The sequence below is a fragment of the Myotis daubentonii genome, chromosome 4 (genome assembly GCF_963259705.1).
Source record: "Myotis daubentonii chromosome 4, mMyoDau2.1, whole genome shotgun sequence".
In the NCBI taxonomy this organism is placed as follows: Eukaryota; Metazoa; Chordata; class Mammalia; order Chiroptera; family Vespertilionidae; genus Myotis; species Myotis daubentonii.
The window spans coordinates 36,925,734-36,940,389 of record NC_081843.1 but is presented as its reverse complement, the minus strand read 5'-3'; the positions used below and the strand labels follow the sequence as shown (position 1 = coordinate 36,940,389).

At 43.3% G+C, this 14,656-nt stretch overlaps 1 protein-coding gene across 2 annotated transcripts in view; it reads left to right on the top strand.

Moving 5' to 3' along the window:
- Window positions 1-4,407, top strand: part of ZSCAN25 (zinc finger and SCAN domain containing 25) — a 44,794-nt gene extending 40,387 nt beyond the window's left edge. The window contains exon 7 of one of the 2 annotated variants that reach the window (XM_059691748.1): window positions 4,346-4,407. In XM_059691748.1, coding sequence (XP_059547731.1) covers window positions 4,346-4,398 — 53 coding nt within the window. In that variant the 3' untranslated portion in view covers window positions 4,399-4,407. Of the gene's footprint in view, window positions 1-1,525; window positions 2,009-4,345 lie in introns of those variants that run through there. The other variant, XM_059691746.1, reaches the window with a different exon arrangement.
- The last annotated feature ends 10,249 nt before the right edge of the window (window positions 4,408-14,656 follow it).

Genomic DNA, 14,656 nt, shown 5'->3' with positions numbered 1-14,656 from the left:
TTCTCAACCTTGGCTGCACATTAGAATCACCTGGGAATCTTTTTAAAATCCTTATTTCTGGGCCTCTTCCTCAGGAAATTCTGTTTCTTTGTTACTAATGTTGTGGCCCCACCCCATAACAGAGAAACAGAATTTCCGGAGGATGAGGCCCAGAAATCAGGATTTTTAAAAGATTCCCAGGTGATTCTAATGTGCAGCCAAGGTTGAGAACCACTGGTCTATGAAGGGGCGAGGGCTACGCCCTCCATCTTACCTTGGCCATGTGCTCGGCAAAGGCTTCTTCCCGGAAGCCCAAGCCTCTGCTACTCTGCTAGCCACACCCAGGACTTCTTTAAACTAACCAATGACAGTCAATGAATGTGCGCGCCATAGATGTGACCACATCCTGTGTGACAAGACCCGACTTGTGCCTGGCCAATCGGCAGGGCCCACAGTCATCTCTCCTCCCCTCACTCCACCCCCCTATTAAAACCCCTTTTTCCCACGGGGCTCTCTCTCTAGTCTCGTTGCGTCAGTAGAGGCTGGGAGCCAGACCTGGGTCTGTAATAATAATAATAAAAGACTCTTTGCTTTTGCATCAGACACGGCTGGCTCCCTGGAGTGGTCTATTGGGGATCTTGAAATCTGGGCATAACAGTCTAGACCAGGGGTGGGCAAACTTTTTGACTCAAGGGCCACAATGGGTTCTTAAACTGGACCGGAGGGCCGGAACAAAAGCATGGATGGAGTGTTTGTGTGAACTAATATAAATTCAAAGTAAACATCATTACATAAAAGGGTACGGTCTTTTTTTTTTTTTTTTTTTTAGTTTTATTCATTTCAAACGGGCCGGATCCGGACAATTCTCAATCACTTGACAGCAGGCAAAACAGATTATCAGAGAATGTCCCACTTGCATGTTACATCTACCTCAAGGGCCTAACACAAGAATTAACCCTAGAGGTTTGCTAAGGGACCATATCTGGCAAATGGATGTAACACATTATACTCCCTTTGGACGCCATGGGGCATTGCATGTCTCTGTAGACACCTTTTTCAAAAGTCCTATGGACTACTGCATCTACAGGGGAAACGGCAAAACAGGTTATTAATCATTGCATAGCTGCTTTTGCCGTCATGGGAATTCCAACAATTATTAAAACTGATAATGGGCCTGCTTACACAAGCTGTCATTTCCAGCAATTTTGTAAAAAGTGGAAAATTCAGCACATTACAGGAATACCATATAACTCCCAGGGTCAGGCCATTATTGAATGCCAACATCAGCGGCTAAAATCGCAACTTGCAAAACTAAAAGGGGGGATTATGATGGAGAAATCACCTGTGGGTAGGCTGCACCAAGCCTTAATTACTTTAAATTTTTTCACTTGTGATGCTGATGGCAAGCCACCCATGGAGTTACACTGGTGTCAGAATAAAACAAAGGAAAGTGGTCTAGTTAAATGGAAAGATCCCGAGTCTGGTTTATGGAATGGACCCAACCCATTGCTAACATTTGGTCGAGAATATGCTTGTATATTTCCAGAAAATTTCTCCAAACCTGTGTGGATTCCCACAAGAAATATTAAACTGCAACATGGATCCAAGAGAGGAACTGGCCAGATTAATGAGGACCTTGCACCTGTAGCCACAACTTGCAGCTGCAGACAATCGGCTACCCCAAACTCAGACAGCAGCAGCCCCAGGCAACACACTGAAGATAAGGAGTGGGAGAAGAACACGGTGGACAATGAACAGCCCAGAGATGACTTGGGGAGTGATAAAGAAGATGGTCCAGAAAGCTGAACGAATTTGCGAAGAGACCAAAACCCCAAGAACGCCTGAAAATGTCTGTCTTGCCATGCTGGCAGTCACCAGCTGTGTGGTAATCTCACCAAGGGCTAATGGGGAAGTCCTCCCTGGATAAAATCCCTTACGTGGGCTGACCCCCCGCCTAGTATAGTAAGTGTATGGGCAAAGTATAATTACACGGGTGTCCCCACCCAGCTTCCCTTTTTATATGATGCAGAATCAAACTACTGCTCCTTTGTGTGTAGAATTAAAGAGAGGTTTTTCTGTCTAGCATCAACACCAAAGGAAGGGGAAGCAGAAAACCTAAATTCAATTGCTATCACTGCTTGCTCCTGGGAGAGGCAGAGAATTTAACATTACTAAGACCCCCCCCCCCTCCACTAAGCCATTATGTAAAAAGTCTTATGAATGGCACCCACCAGCAGCAAACTTAAGAACAGTTTTTTCTTTTGTGGATTGAAGCCCCTACGGATTAGTTTATAGTAATAATCGCACCCGGAAAAGGAAGGGGACCGCATCCTACCTATATTTTAAAGCTACTCACTCCATCTCACAGTATAGAGGAGGATTTGTTTAATCTCAATTACAGCATGATAATTGGCCTCTGCAAAACAGGCAATGGAAATCAGCTGCTGCACTTGCACCAATAAGTACCTTGTACTATCCTTATAGTCCAAATTTTTTACGAATGTCTGCAGTGTGGGCCAAGGCTGACTGCCTATGAGGCACAGCCATTGAAAGAGGCTTGGGCTGTGCTCCAGTGGGGCAGAGTCTCAGGGAGTCACCAGGGTGGGCGAGTGGGTGTTCACCAGATTAATGCAGATTCTGATTTTGCATTAGCCTGAACCTGTAGGCTGTGTGTGTGTGTGTGTGTGTGTGTGTGTGTGTGTGTGTGCGCGTGCGTGCGCGCGCGTGCGGTCAACACAGGAACAATGGCTTCTGCACCTCTAGCCCTCTCCCCGAAACCTCATAATTCAATTTCTCCCTGTATGGCCCTGGTGATTTCAAAGCTCTGTTCTTTTGCTGAAGCTTCTTAGAGTAAGTGTTGAAGTCTGTTCACAGGAGTGAGTGAGTCTGTGTATGGGCCTTATAAGAGGAACTCGGGGTTCTCAGCAGCCCTCCTTTCATTCAGATGGGATCCCTGCTGATTTTTACAACCAGATATTGTGGGGACTCCTCTTCCTAGCACTGGTACTCTGGGCTGAGGAGCTCAATATGGGGCTAGAACCCCTAGTTCCTCAGCAGGGACCTCCACAGCTGAGATATCCCTCCTGATTCTCAACTGCCATATGTGGGTGTGGGACAGCCAGTTTTGCATCTCCACCCCTCCTATCAGTATGTATGTATGTATGTATTTATTTAGGTTAATACTCACCAGAGGATATTTTTCCCATTGAAATGGTGCCTATCATTTCTTTCATCAGCAGGTTAAAATAAAATCACAAAAATGGTGTCTACTAGCATTTGTGTTTCTGGATAAAGTCCTTGTAGGTTACTGCCTCTCCAGCTGCCTCTTTAAAGTTAATAAATAGGGTTCCCTCTCCTATGGCCTAAGAGCTTGTCACACTCATGTTTTTGTGCTGGATCTCAGGGTGTGTGGGTTTGTGTGCAAGCTCTTTAAGAGCAGTTTCTCCGTTCCCTACAGTTCTTTTTCTCCTGGTCTTAATCCCCGTTTTTTTTGTGTGTGTTTTTTTCAAAACCAGACATTTTGGGGACTCATTTTTTCAGTGTCAGCCCCAAGAATTGGGGTATCTGATGTGGAGCCCTTCATTCCTCAAAGGAGAGTTCCTTTTTTAGAAGGGAGGAATCTCTCCCACCTGTGGGTCACTGCATCTGGGGTGGTGTCCCAGGCAAGGCTGTATCTCTGCCCCTCCTGTAATTTTCAATGCATCTCATTTTTTCTTTTATTGTGAAGGCACTATTCTTCTGTTCATATAAATTTTTTTTTCTTTTTAAAAAAAATATATTTTATTGATTTTTTTTACAGAGAGGAAGGGAGACGTATAGAGAGTTAGAAACATTGATGAGAGAGAAACATTGATCAGCTGCCTCCTGCACACTCCCCACTGGGGATATGCCCGCAACCAAGGTACATGCCCTTGACTGGAATCGAACCCGGGACCCTTGAGTCCACAGGCCGATGCTCTATCCACTGAGCCAAACCGGTTAGAGCAAATTTTTTTTTCTGTGTAGCTGTAAATCTGTTGTGTCCTTGGGAGGAGGTAAGCTCAGGGTCTTTCTATGATAATCATCTTGAACCCTTCTCCTCTCAGATATTTTCTATTACAGTGGACATACATTATTTTATTAGTTTCAGGTGTACAACTCTCAGGGATTTTTGATCATGCTTATCATGATGATGAGATGCTTTATTAAAACCTGAGGATCTGGAGATGTAACTGCCTGAATTGATTACTATATTTCTGCTGTGGAGAAAAATAACAGCCCTGAGTCACTGCTTTTTGTTCATGTATTCATTAATATGTTTAATATAGTTCTGTCCCTAGAGCAATGTTTTTTTACTTCTTTTATATTGTACTTCACTTAAACTTAGATTCTTTGAACATAGCTGAATTTCAGTGTGAACCTGAGTCCTTGAGAAGATAGATGGAGGTAAGTTCCTTTAGAAGTAAATGTTGTAAGCGAACCCATGTGTTGCATTAAATTGAGTTCTTTCAGTCATTGTATACATATAGCAGCTTTGCAATAAGGGAAAAATATAATGGGAGGAGTGACTGTTGAATGAGTAACCTCCTCAAGCTGAGTTCTATGCTTTTGTCTTTTAAATCCTATAATATACCTAAAGAAAGAGATTAGAAGGCAGGGTGGTGGCTAAGATCAGTAGCCAGATGGAACATGTTGCAACTCAAATCAATTCACCAATGACAACACTAGCTGATATTTTCCTACAGCACAACCTCACTGGCATTTTCCTTGTTAAACATTAAACGATGAACTGAACTTTGCACATGAATCTTAGGACGCACGTTCCTGTTATAATCAGGTTTGTTCAGGTAGGTTGAGAGTATAAACTTAGTTCACTCAAGGAACACACTATTATGTGACTAGGGGCCTGGGGCATGAATTTGTGCAGGGGGGGGGGAGAAAGGGGAACAGGGGCTACAGGAGGTTGGCCCCGGTTCCTAGGAGGGGGCCAAGAGCCGGCCCCTGGGAAAGTGGCCACACCCACAACCAGTTCCCTGTCCCAGCCTGGGGCCCAAAGGTGCCTGTTGCTGGGCCGGGTGCAGAAGGAACGGATGCCAGATGCCGCTGCCATCAGTGCCCTGCCACTGTGCGGTTCCCTGCCTCTCCCCCTTCTCCTTCCCTCGCTGCAGCGCCACGGCCTCAGTGGACAGGCGGCCCCCAGGGAAGGGAGAGGACGGGAGCGAGACAAACACTTGTGTTGAGGGCTAACTTTCAATAGTTCGCAGCAAGGGAGCTGCTCTGCTACGTAAGAAACCCCAACCCAGAAGCAGGTCCTCTACGAATGGTTTAGCACCAGGGGCCGATGGGGGCTGGCCCGTGGGGGGGAGGGACCGCGGGCTGTTGGCCGGCTGCGGGAGGTTGGCTGTGGGAGCGCACTGACCACCAGGGGGGCAGCTCCTGCATTGAGCGTCTGCCCCCTCATGGTCAGTGCATGTCATAGCAACTGGTCAACAGGTCATTCCAGTCATTCTGGTCGTTTGGTTGTAATGGTTGCTTAGGCTTTTATATATATATAGATTGCCACTAAAAGTCAAGATTTCTTTGTCAGTTTCAATTCTCTCAGAATATATACAATGAGGGTGGACTTAAAAGGTTGTTATTTGCATTCCCCAAAATTATATTCACCAAAGTAAAAGACCTGTGATAGTTGAGTGAAACATAATAAGTTCATACCCATTAAATTATCTGAGGACTTTAATCAATAAAACCCAATGCTTATGAAGTTACCTTAGCAATAACAGAAGCCAGAAATTTTCAAATACCTCTCAGGAAGAAGGCAGGGACTGTGTAACATTCCCTTACTACTGTAATAGAAATGGATTCTCCTTCCCCACCCCTCTACACTGTAACTCAAAACCATACAAAAATAAAGTTCTCCAGTAAATGTAAATATATAAACAAATATAAAATTCTATATTTATTATAATTTTGGTTTGTGACTCCACTTTTTATTCTATTAACATGCCAAGTTGAGGTCGTTGTTTTAAATATTCAACAAGGATTATACCAGTGAGGCAGTACTGTAGGAAAATATCAAATAGTGTTGTCATTGGTGAGTTGATTTGAGTTCCAACATGTCCCATCGACTACTGATCTTAGCCACCACCCTGCCTTCTATTTCTATTTTCTAGGTCTGCTACTTTGGAAATTCTGAACTTAGCTCAGAGAAACCTAGTACCTGGGCATTGGGAACATCCCTATATTACAGACAGGAAGTTAAGAGTGGAAGGGTCTTGCCCATGGTCAAATAAGTGAATGGCAGATTGGAGTGGGATCATGGGTCTGAACTCCCAAGATGACTTCCTCCCAATATAATACAATTCCAATTGTGCCTTTATTTCCTCTATAATCTTACGTCTGATCTGAACTGCCATTTCCTTCTCTCCAATCCCTGCCTTCAATGCATAGGAGGTTCATAGGTCACTGTGTCACTCAGAGACTCTCTGCGGCCCTTGACTACATTCTTAGAAGGAATGCTTAGCCTCAATTTATAAAGCTCTTCTGGATGAAACTGATGGGAGGCCTTGTCCTTTGGCATTGTAATATTCTGACATTGGTTTTCCACCTCTGTTTGAAAAGAGCTGATCCAGAAGGTCACACTTGACCCTTTGGCATATCTTAGAGTGCTGACTCACCTGCTGCCCTATTTATTACTGCTCCGTCTTTCATCTTCTAGCCATACCCTCCGTTTTAAGCTAGCAATTCTGTGTTATCTACATGCAAGGACTTTGACCTCCAGAGCGGTGCTGGATTCCATAGAGAGAGCTGTGGGCTCTTGGAAGTGGCTCAAAGAAGGCTCTGGAATGGGAGGTGAGGGCAGCATCAGCAGTTGGCAGGCCAGGAGGCAAGCACTGAACATAAGAGACCCTCACTGTCATCCAGTTGGATCAGCATGTCTTCCTAACCTCTCTTGCTCTTGCCAGGCGTGGTGCTTGGTGGAGAAATAAAAAACAGCCCTGGCCAGTGTGACTCGGTTGGAGTGTTGTCCCATACACCGAAAGGTTGTGGATTTGATTCATAGTCAGGGCACATACCCAGGTTGCAGGTTTGATCCCTGCTTGGGGCCCTTATGGGAGGCAACCAATGGATGTTTCTCTCTCACATTGATGTTTCTCTCTCTCTCCTCTCTCTCCCCCCTTTTCTTTCCCTTCCTCTTTCTAAAATCAATAAAAAAATATCCTTGTGTGATAGATCAGAAATTATGTCTGTATGACTCCTAAGCCTGCCCCATTTCTACAATTTTAAGCAGTTTCAGGGGAAAACCTCTGGTTGTTGGTCAAGAGACCTAAGTTCTAGATTTAGTTCTTCCTCCACATCATTGTGTGGCTGGGCAGACCCCTTGGTTATTCTTGGTCTAAATCTCATTTGCATTATCACCTCAGGGTTTTGCAAAAGCTATTCTCTTTGCATGGGATGTTTTCCCTTCAGTTTCTCTCTGTGTTAGATGTACTGAAGACCACACTCAGGTTTAGTGATTTGCTAGGACTCACTGAATTCAGTAAAGCTTTTGATTTATCACAGCAAAAAGACAACAGATTAAAATCAGCAAAGGTAAAAGGCACCTAGGACCCAAACTTCCAGTGTTCCCCTCCCAATGGGAGTTGTACAGACAGCCCTAATCTCTCATCAATGATGTGTAACAGTATGTGTGAAATTTTGCCAATCAGGGAGGCTCACTTGAGCCTTGCTGTCCAGGTTTTTTATTGAGTGCCCATGTGACTGACCTTATTTATTCAGTCTTTAGCCCCCAAAGATCAGACTGATACAGCATGGCCCAAGACCCCACCATAGTTCACACTGTTGGCATAAACTATCTGGTTTGTCCCATTGACACCAGGTATTCAAAGAAACTCTTATTAATAACATATTCCGAAGACTTAAAGGTTATTTTCCTAGAGTTGGTCAGGATCAATTCTTTCTATGGAATGTGCAGGGTTTGGACAATTCAGGCATGTTGAGTTAACCCTTTACTGCACACTCTCAGAGCACTTTCTTGTCATTCAAGACTCAGCACAAAGAGATTTTTGCCAACCAACCATTCTGAGCTACCCTCCCTCACTTCTTTAAGAGTAGAAACTTTGTTGATCATGTACCTCAAATGCCAACAGCAGAGAATGGTAAATAATAGGCACTTAATAAATATATTTTTTTATGAATGAAGGAATCTGGATAGAAACGTACTGATTTATAATATCATTTCTAGTTTTAAATGACAATTAATCAAATTAATCAATTCGTATCTTTTTAACTAGATTTTGAGTTCTTACAGGGAAAGACTTTTTTTATGATTATTCCACTTGAAAGTGCTCAAGGCTGTGTTAGGCAAGAGCAGGTGTCTGAGAAATGCTTATTGAGTGCATGACTTCTTGTGTGTCCCACTCCCCTCATGACTCCCCAGGGCTTTCCCTACCTTCTTTCTTCTCTTCCTGTTTTGCTAATATGACCTGTGAATCATGTTGCTTACCTCACCTGCAGTTCCTCCCATTATTTGGAGCTCTTTTGTAATGAGCTGGTACTTTCCAAGATGACAAGCATGCCTCTCACTTAAGTGCTGTGGCTCTCTTATGGAAGACTCTAGGTCCTAGGAGGAATTTCAGAAGGTGCCCACTAGAAGTGCTTCTTACTTGAGCGCCACCCCCTTTTTTTGTCACAGCATGTTCGAATGTCACATATGTTAGTGTCCTAGGGCTGCCATAGCAACTTAGCACAAGCTGGGTAGCTTAAAACAACAGAAATTTCATTTGAGTGACAAGATCAATAGGGGTCAAAGCCAAGTGTTACCATCATCCCCTTTGCCAGTGATTTGTCCAGGGGTAGACATGTGACCCAGTTCCAGCCAATGGACATAAAGAAAAATCTTTGAAGTGCTTCTGTGAAACCCATGATGAGAAGTGTGTGGGGAGAGAACTCCTTGTACCCCCACCTCCCCTTCCTGTGTTTTCCTATTTTCTTATGACGATGTGATACTCAGAGCTGTAGTAGTCATCTTGCAGCCACAGGGTAGATACTCTGAGGATACCAGAGTTGAAAGAGTAAAAGAGATTTATTTTTGATGACATCATTGCACCAATCCTGGCACTGTCTACCTACAAGAATCCTTATTTTGGGAAATAATTAAATGTCATTGTTGCTGCTTAATTCATCATTTATATATTACTTGAACCAGAGACATCTTTTCCAATGTCATTGATCATCTCTGCCTCTTCATATTTCCATGTGTACTTGAAATAAACTTTTATTGCCTAAGTTCATCAAAGGTCACCTAAGCATATATCTGCTCTTTGCAACGCAAAAGAAACTAACTACCTTGAAAGAAACTAACTACATATCTTTGTCTCTGTGTGGTGTGGGGGGCATGCATGCAGCCTATTCAAGTTAGTTCAGAGGACTGAAGTCAAGATCAAGCTGTTGGAAAGTTGATTCCTTCTGAGATCTCTGATTGGCTTGCAGATGGCTGTCTTCTCCCAGTTTCTTCACATGGTCTCCCCTCTGTATCTGTCTGTGTACTAATTGCCTCTTCTTTTAAGGATGCCAGTCCTGTTGTGTTAGTTCCCACCCATATGACCTCACTTAACCTTAATTCCTGCTTTAAAGGCTCTTTCTCCAGCTGCAGTCATATTCTGAGGTACTAGGAGTTGGGACTTCAACATAAGGATTTTGGGGGCGAGGGAAGGAGACACAATTCCACCTGTAATGGGACCTGAGGAGACAGCCTATAGACCTGCCTGTGGCAGTCACAGGAAGACTAAAGGGACCTCCCCACCGCAGTGAGCATGCACTCTCATCAAGGCTGGGTGGAGGGTGAGGCTGGGTCCTGGGTGCCAGTGAGAAAGGCCCAGGTCAGTAGGGAAGACTCCCAGGCCTGACAGAGCCACAAATGCAGCAGCGGACCCTTGAGGACCCTCTGTAGAACCAGGGAAGGGAGCAGTTGCCTGCAAGGTCTAGGGTGAGGTGAGGATTTGAGGCCCACTTTTCCATTCTCATAGGTTATACTGCCAAACATTTGGGGATTTTCTAACACCTGCTGTTAGGAGGTTCATTTGGAACTCAAACACATGGCTAGTCAAGGTCAGCAGGGAGGCTCTTGTCCAGGCTTCTGTTTAGATCCACAAACATTTTCTTTCTTTCTTTTTTTTATAGGAGAGGTGAGATTCCAAATTCATGAAACCTAATTTTTTGTAAAAAAATATTTTATTGATTTTTTACAGAGAGGAATAGAGAGAAACATCAATCAGCTGCTTCCTGTGCACCCCCTACTGGGGATGTGCCCGCAACCAAGGTACATGCCCTTGACCGGAATCGAACCTGGGACCCTTCAGTCCACAGGCTGATGCTCTATCCACTGAGCCAAACCAGCTAGGACTAGATCCACAACCATTTTCTGCCCCCAACTCTGTGTCAGGGATGAGACATTCCCAGGTTAGCGGGCAGAACAGACTGATTCAATGTGGTGGGAGGTTAGCCTGGTGCTTTGGGAGTGAAGAGAAGGAGCATTTTGCTCCAGAGGAAGCTGACATTTATTTGAGGCTTTTACATTTTTCTTTTTAAAAATCAGATTTAGAGACATACATGCTTTAAAATGTAAAACAGTTCTATAAGATGTATAACGAAACTAGTGGCACTTTGCCCTACCTGATCCCCCCTCAGTTTTTCCCTCCAGAGTTCACTTTGAACTTCACTGTTTATTTGTTTCTTCTGATGTTTACTGCCATGTAATTAAGTGACATTCTTAGACTCCTACTTCTTGATTACTCTGGAAGATGAGAATTTAGGCTCCTAATATCCTCCTTGCCTCATTCACACTTCCTGTCTTTTCAAAACAGGAAAAGGCATCTGATTTCTACTCAGTGTTTGCATCATCAATATGACTTAAGTACTTACTATTAACAGTTGAGCCATGAACATTTCTCTGCTTCCATTTGTGTTCTTGACAACTTTTCATTTTCCCTGAAATGAATAGTATCTTTTAGTAATTTGGTGATTTTTCTCTGTCCCTATTATCCACCAGAAGCATGACTCTCCTCTCCTCTCCACACGGTCAGACCCTTCAGGGGCTCTCTCTTTGCTTTTGGTCTAGACTGCTTGCTCCTGGTAGCTTCTACACAGCCTTGCCCCAGACATTTCATGGCCTCTCAGCTGGGATGAATGAGCTGTTCCCAGACCCCCTGCCTATCTTTCTTGCTTTTTTCCATCCATTTAGTAGAGGGAATTATCTTGTAACTTTCAGAGAAATGATATGTAGGAGTAAAAAATTTTTTAAAAACTTGCATGTCTGACTACATCTAATAGATGTATCCTCATGCTACGTTGATAGTTTGGGCATAGATTCTAGGCTGGCCAGATTTTTCTCTCTGAGTTTAGAGACAGAGTCTTATTTCTAGTTTTGCTGTTGAGAAGTTTAATGCCTTTCTAAATTTTTTTAAAATATGTATTTTATTGATTTTTTACAGAGAGGAAGGGAGAGGGATAGAGAGTTAGAAACATCGATGAGAGAGAAACATCGATCAGCTGCCTCCTGCACACCCTCTACTGGGGATGTGCCTGCAACCAAGGTACATGCCCTTGACCAGAATGGAACCTGGGACCCTTCAGTCCGCAGGCCGACGCTCTATCTACTGAGCCAAACCGGTTAGGGTGCCTTTCTAAATTTTAAGCCTTTGTATGAGACCTATTTTCTGCTCCCCTTACCCTTTCCGCAAGCTTTTGGGAATCTTCTTTTTGTCCCTGTTGTTCTGACATTTTATTATGTGACTTGGTGCCATGATTCCATCCATTATTCAAGGACAGAGCTGTTCAATTGACCTTTCTGCATTGATGCAGATGTTCTCTGTCTCTATTGTCCAATATGGTAGCCACCAGCCACGTGAGGCTATTGAACACTGAGGAACTGCGTTTCTGATTTCATTTAATTTTAATTAATTTATACTTATATTTGACCAGCCATGTGACTAGGGGCTACTATTTTGGGTAGTGCTATATATTGGCCTTGTAATCTGGAGATTACACCCTTTGGCTTTGAGAAATTTTCTTGGATTTTTTTTTCTATTATTTTGTTCTGATTCTCCTATTGGACAGATGGTGAAACTCCTAGAATGTTTAGTTTTTTTATTTTTTGTCTTCCATTTTCCATCTCTTTATTGCTCTTTTGGAGTGAATTAGTTAACTCTACTTTCCTGTATTTCTGTGGGATGCTACATTTTTTTTTTTACATTTTTTGTTATATATATTTTTTATTTCCTGAGGCCTTTAAATTTTATCTTGTGGATGATGGGAGCTGTTGGTGGATTTGAGCAAGAGAGAAATGTTACAAGATCCAAGTTTTACAAGGCTCTTCTGGTGGCCTAGTAGAGGATTTCCTGGATGAGGCCAGCCTAGTGTCAAACAAAACACCTTAGGAGGTTATATCAACAATTAGGTTAGACCAGAAAGACTTTATCCCCTTTTGCAACATATTCTGAGATGCTTATCTTTTGCTTCTTTTAACACTTCCTTTTTTATTAATTCCCTTCCACGTGGTCTTCTGAAATTTGCCTACCTTTCATTCATTGGTTTTATCACCTTTTACTTTCTGCTTTCCTGGAAACCTAAAAAATTCTGATTGTGATATGTTAGAATTGTTTGCAACATCTTTTTTCTGCTGAGACCAGTTCAGTGAAAACACGACTTAGTAATGGATACAAGGATGTGCATGTCACTTTTGGGTCACAACCAGCTCTGTACTATGTTTGCAACTACAGTGGAAGTGTGCTGGGCGGTGTGGAAGGAAAGGTCATCCCTTGGAACCTGCTAAGTTATTCCAGGAGGCCCCTGGAATTGGAGCCAGCATGCCACTGTACAATTTGGAATCACAAGACCTGGCTCCATGCCCTGGATTCATAGTTTAATTTCTTGGGAAAGACTCTCCTCCATCCTGAGCTTTTGTTTCCACATCTGTAAAGTGGGAATTAAAATAATACAACATCACTTATCTTACAGGGTTGTCATGAGGGTCAATTAAGAGAGACATGAAAGAACTTCTTAAACTGTACATTGAGGTAATATATTAATTCTACTTTTCCTCAGGATCATCTTCCAACCTTTCATGTTTGTCCTTTATAAATATTCCAGCTTACAGCCCCTTCTTCCTACCTGCCTGTAGGGCTCTATTATCTCAGAGATTCCAGGGGCATGCCACATTCTGCACACAGTTATTTGTCTTTCTCCCTCCACTGGGAGGATGCTCTCAAGGATGGGGACTATATGGCTTGTAGCCCACAGCCCGATGATATAATTACACATAACATTCACACACTTGGCCTTGAATCAATACACAGATGGATAAATGTATTCATACAGTACACTTTCCAGTGGGAGCTATGGAATTTAACAGGTGCCTCCTGGAGCAAAATTTAACTCTAAGATGACAAACTGTGATGGTAGAAATTTCAGGCTGCATGACAAGCTTCCAAATAAATAAAAAGAAGTGGGTGAGATAGTTGGGACTTTCCGCATTTTACCAATGAGACATCCACTTACTCAGTCCAGTTTTATGCAACCTTGGAGAATTTCTGGCTAGGCAGCGGTTCCCAACCTGTGGGTCACGACCCCTTTGGAGGTTAAACGACCCTTTCACAGTGGTCACCTAAATACATCCTGCATATCAGATATTTATATTACGATTCATAACAGTAGCAATATTACAGTTATGAAGTAACAACGAAAATAATTTTATGGTTGGGGGTCACCACAACATGAGGAACTATATTAAAGGGTCACAGCATTAGGAAGGTTGAGAACCACTGGGCTAGAGGGACCTAAAGAATTGGTGAGAGACGAGTATCACTTTCTGCAGAAGGCCTGAAAGTGAGAAAGGATAAAAAGAGAAGGAAGTGCACAAACACAGCTTAAATGTCTCCTGCTTCTTTGATTTTTGGGAACATTTAAGGTTTTGTTGTTGATATACTTCTTGGTTTCTCAGGCCAAGCAGACACATAACATGGGTCTGAGTGATGATAAGGAGCAAGTGGAATTTACAGATGCACAGTACTTGCATCTCTCCCATCAGGTGACACGGATTAGTATTACAAGCTGTCTCCTATCAGCTCCTCAGCGCTCACAAAAAAAATCCCCCACTGCTCAAAGCAGGAAGCCATCTGCTCTAACCCTCTTTGTCCCAGAAAAAAAGCTCATTCATCTCTTTGAAGTCTTGCCTGCTATGTGTGTTGCCCATAGTGTGACATTTTGTCATGTCAGTGTTGGCTAAGGTATGACATTTGTCATGTCAGTGGTGGTCATCTGGCTGTTGTTCTCCTCTTCACACCCATTGGTCTTGGACTTGTGGTCTTTCAGAGAGAGGGAGCCATTCTTTGGTCATGAATTTGTCTAACTCCCTGTCTACTGCAGGACCCTCTCGGGGGAGGGGGTGGACAGGAAGCAGGATGAATTGATAAGCTTGGTGTAGCCATCACCATCTCATCCATGTCCTGCCTTTCCTTTGGGAGCTCCTCGTCAACAAAATTCTGATGAATCAGCCTGTATGTGCAATAATAATGGTGGAGGCACAGCCAGGCCCTCTTGTTGTATTAACAATCCAGGAAGATGGAGTGGTCACCAAAGGGCCACAGGGAAAGAACATGCAGAAGACCTAGCAATACCACTTCTACCAACTCAACTCTGCCAA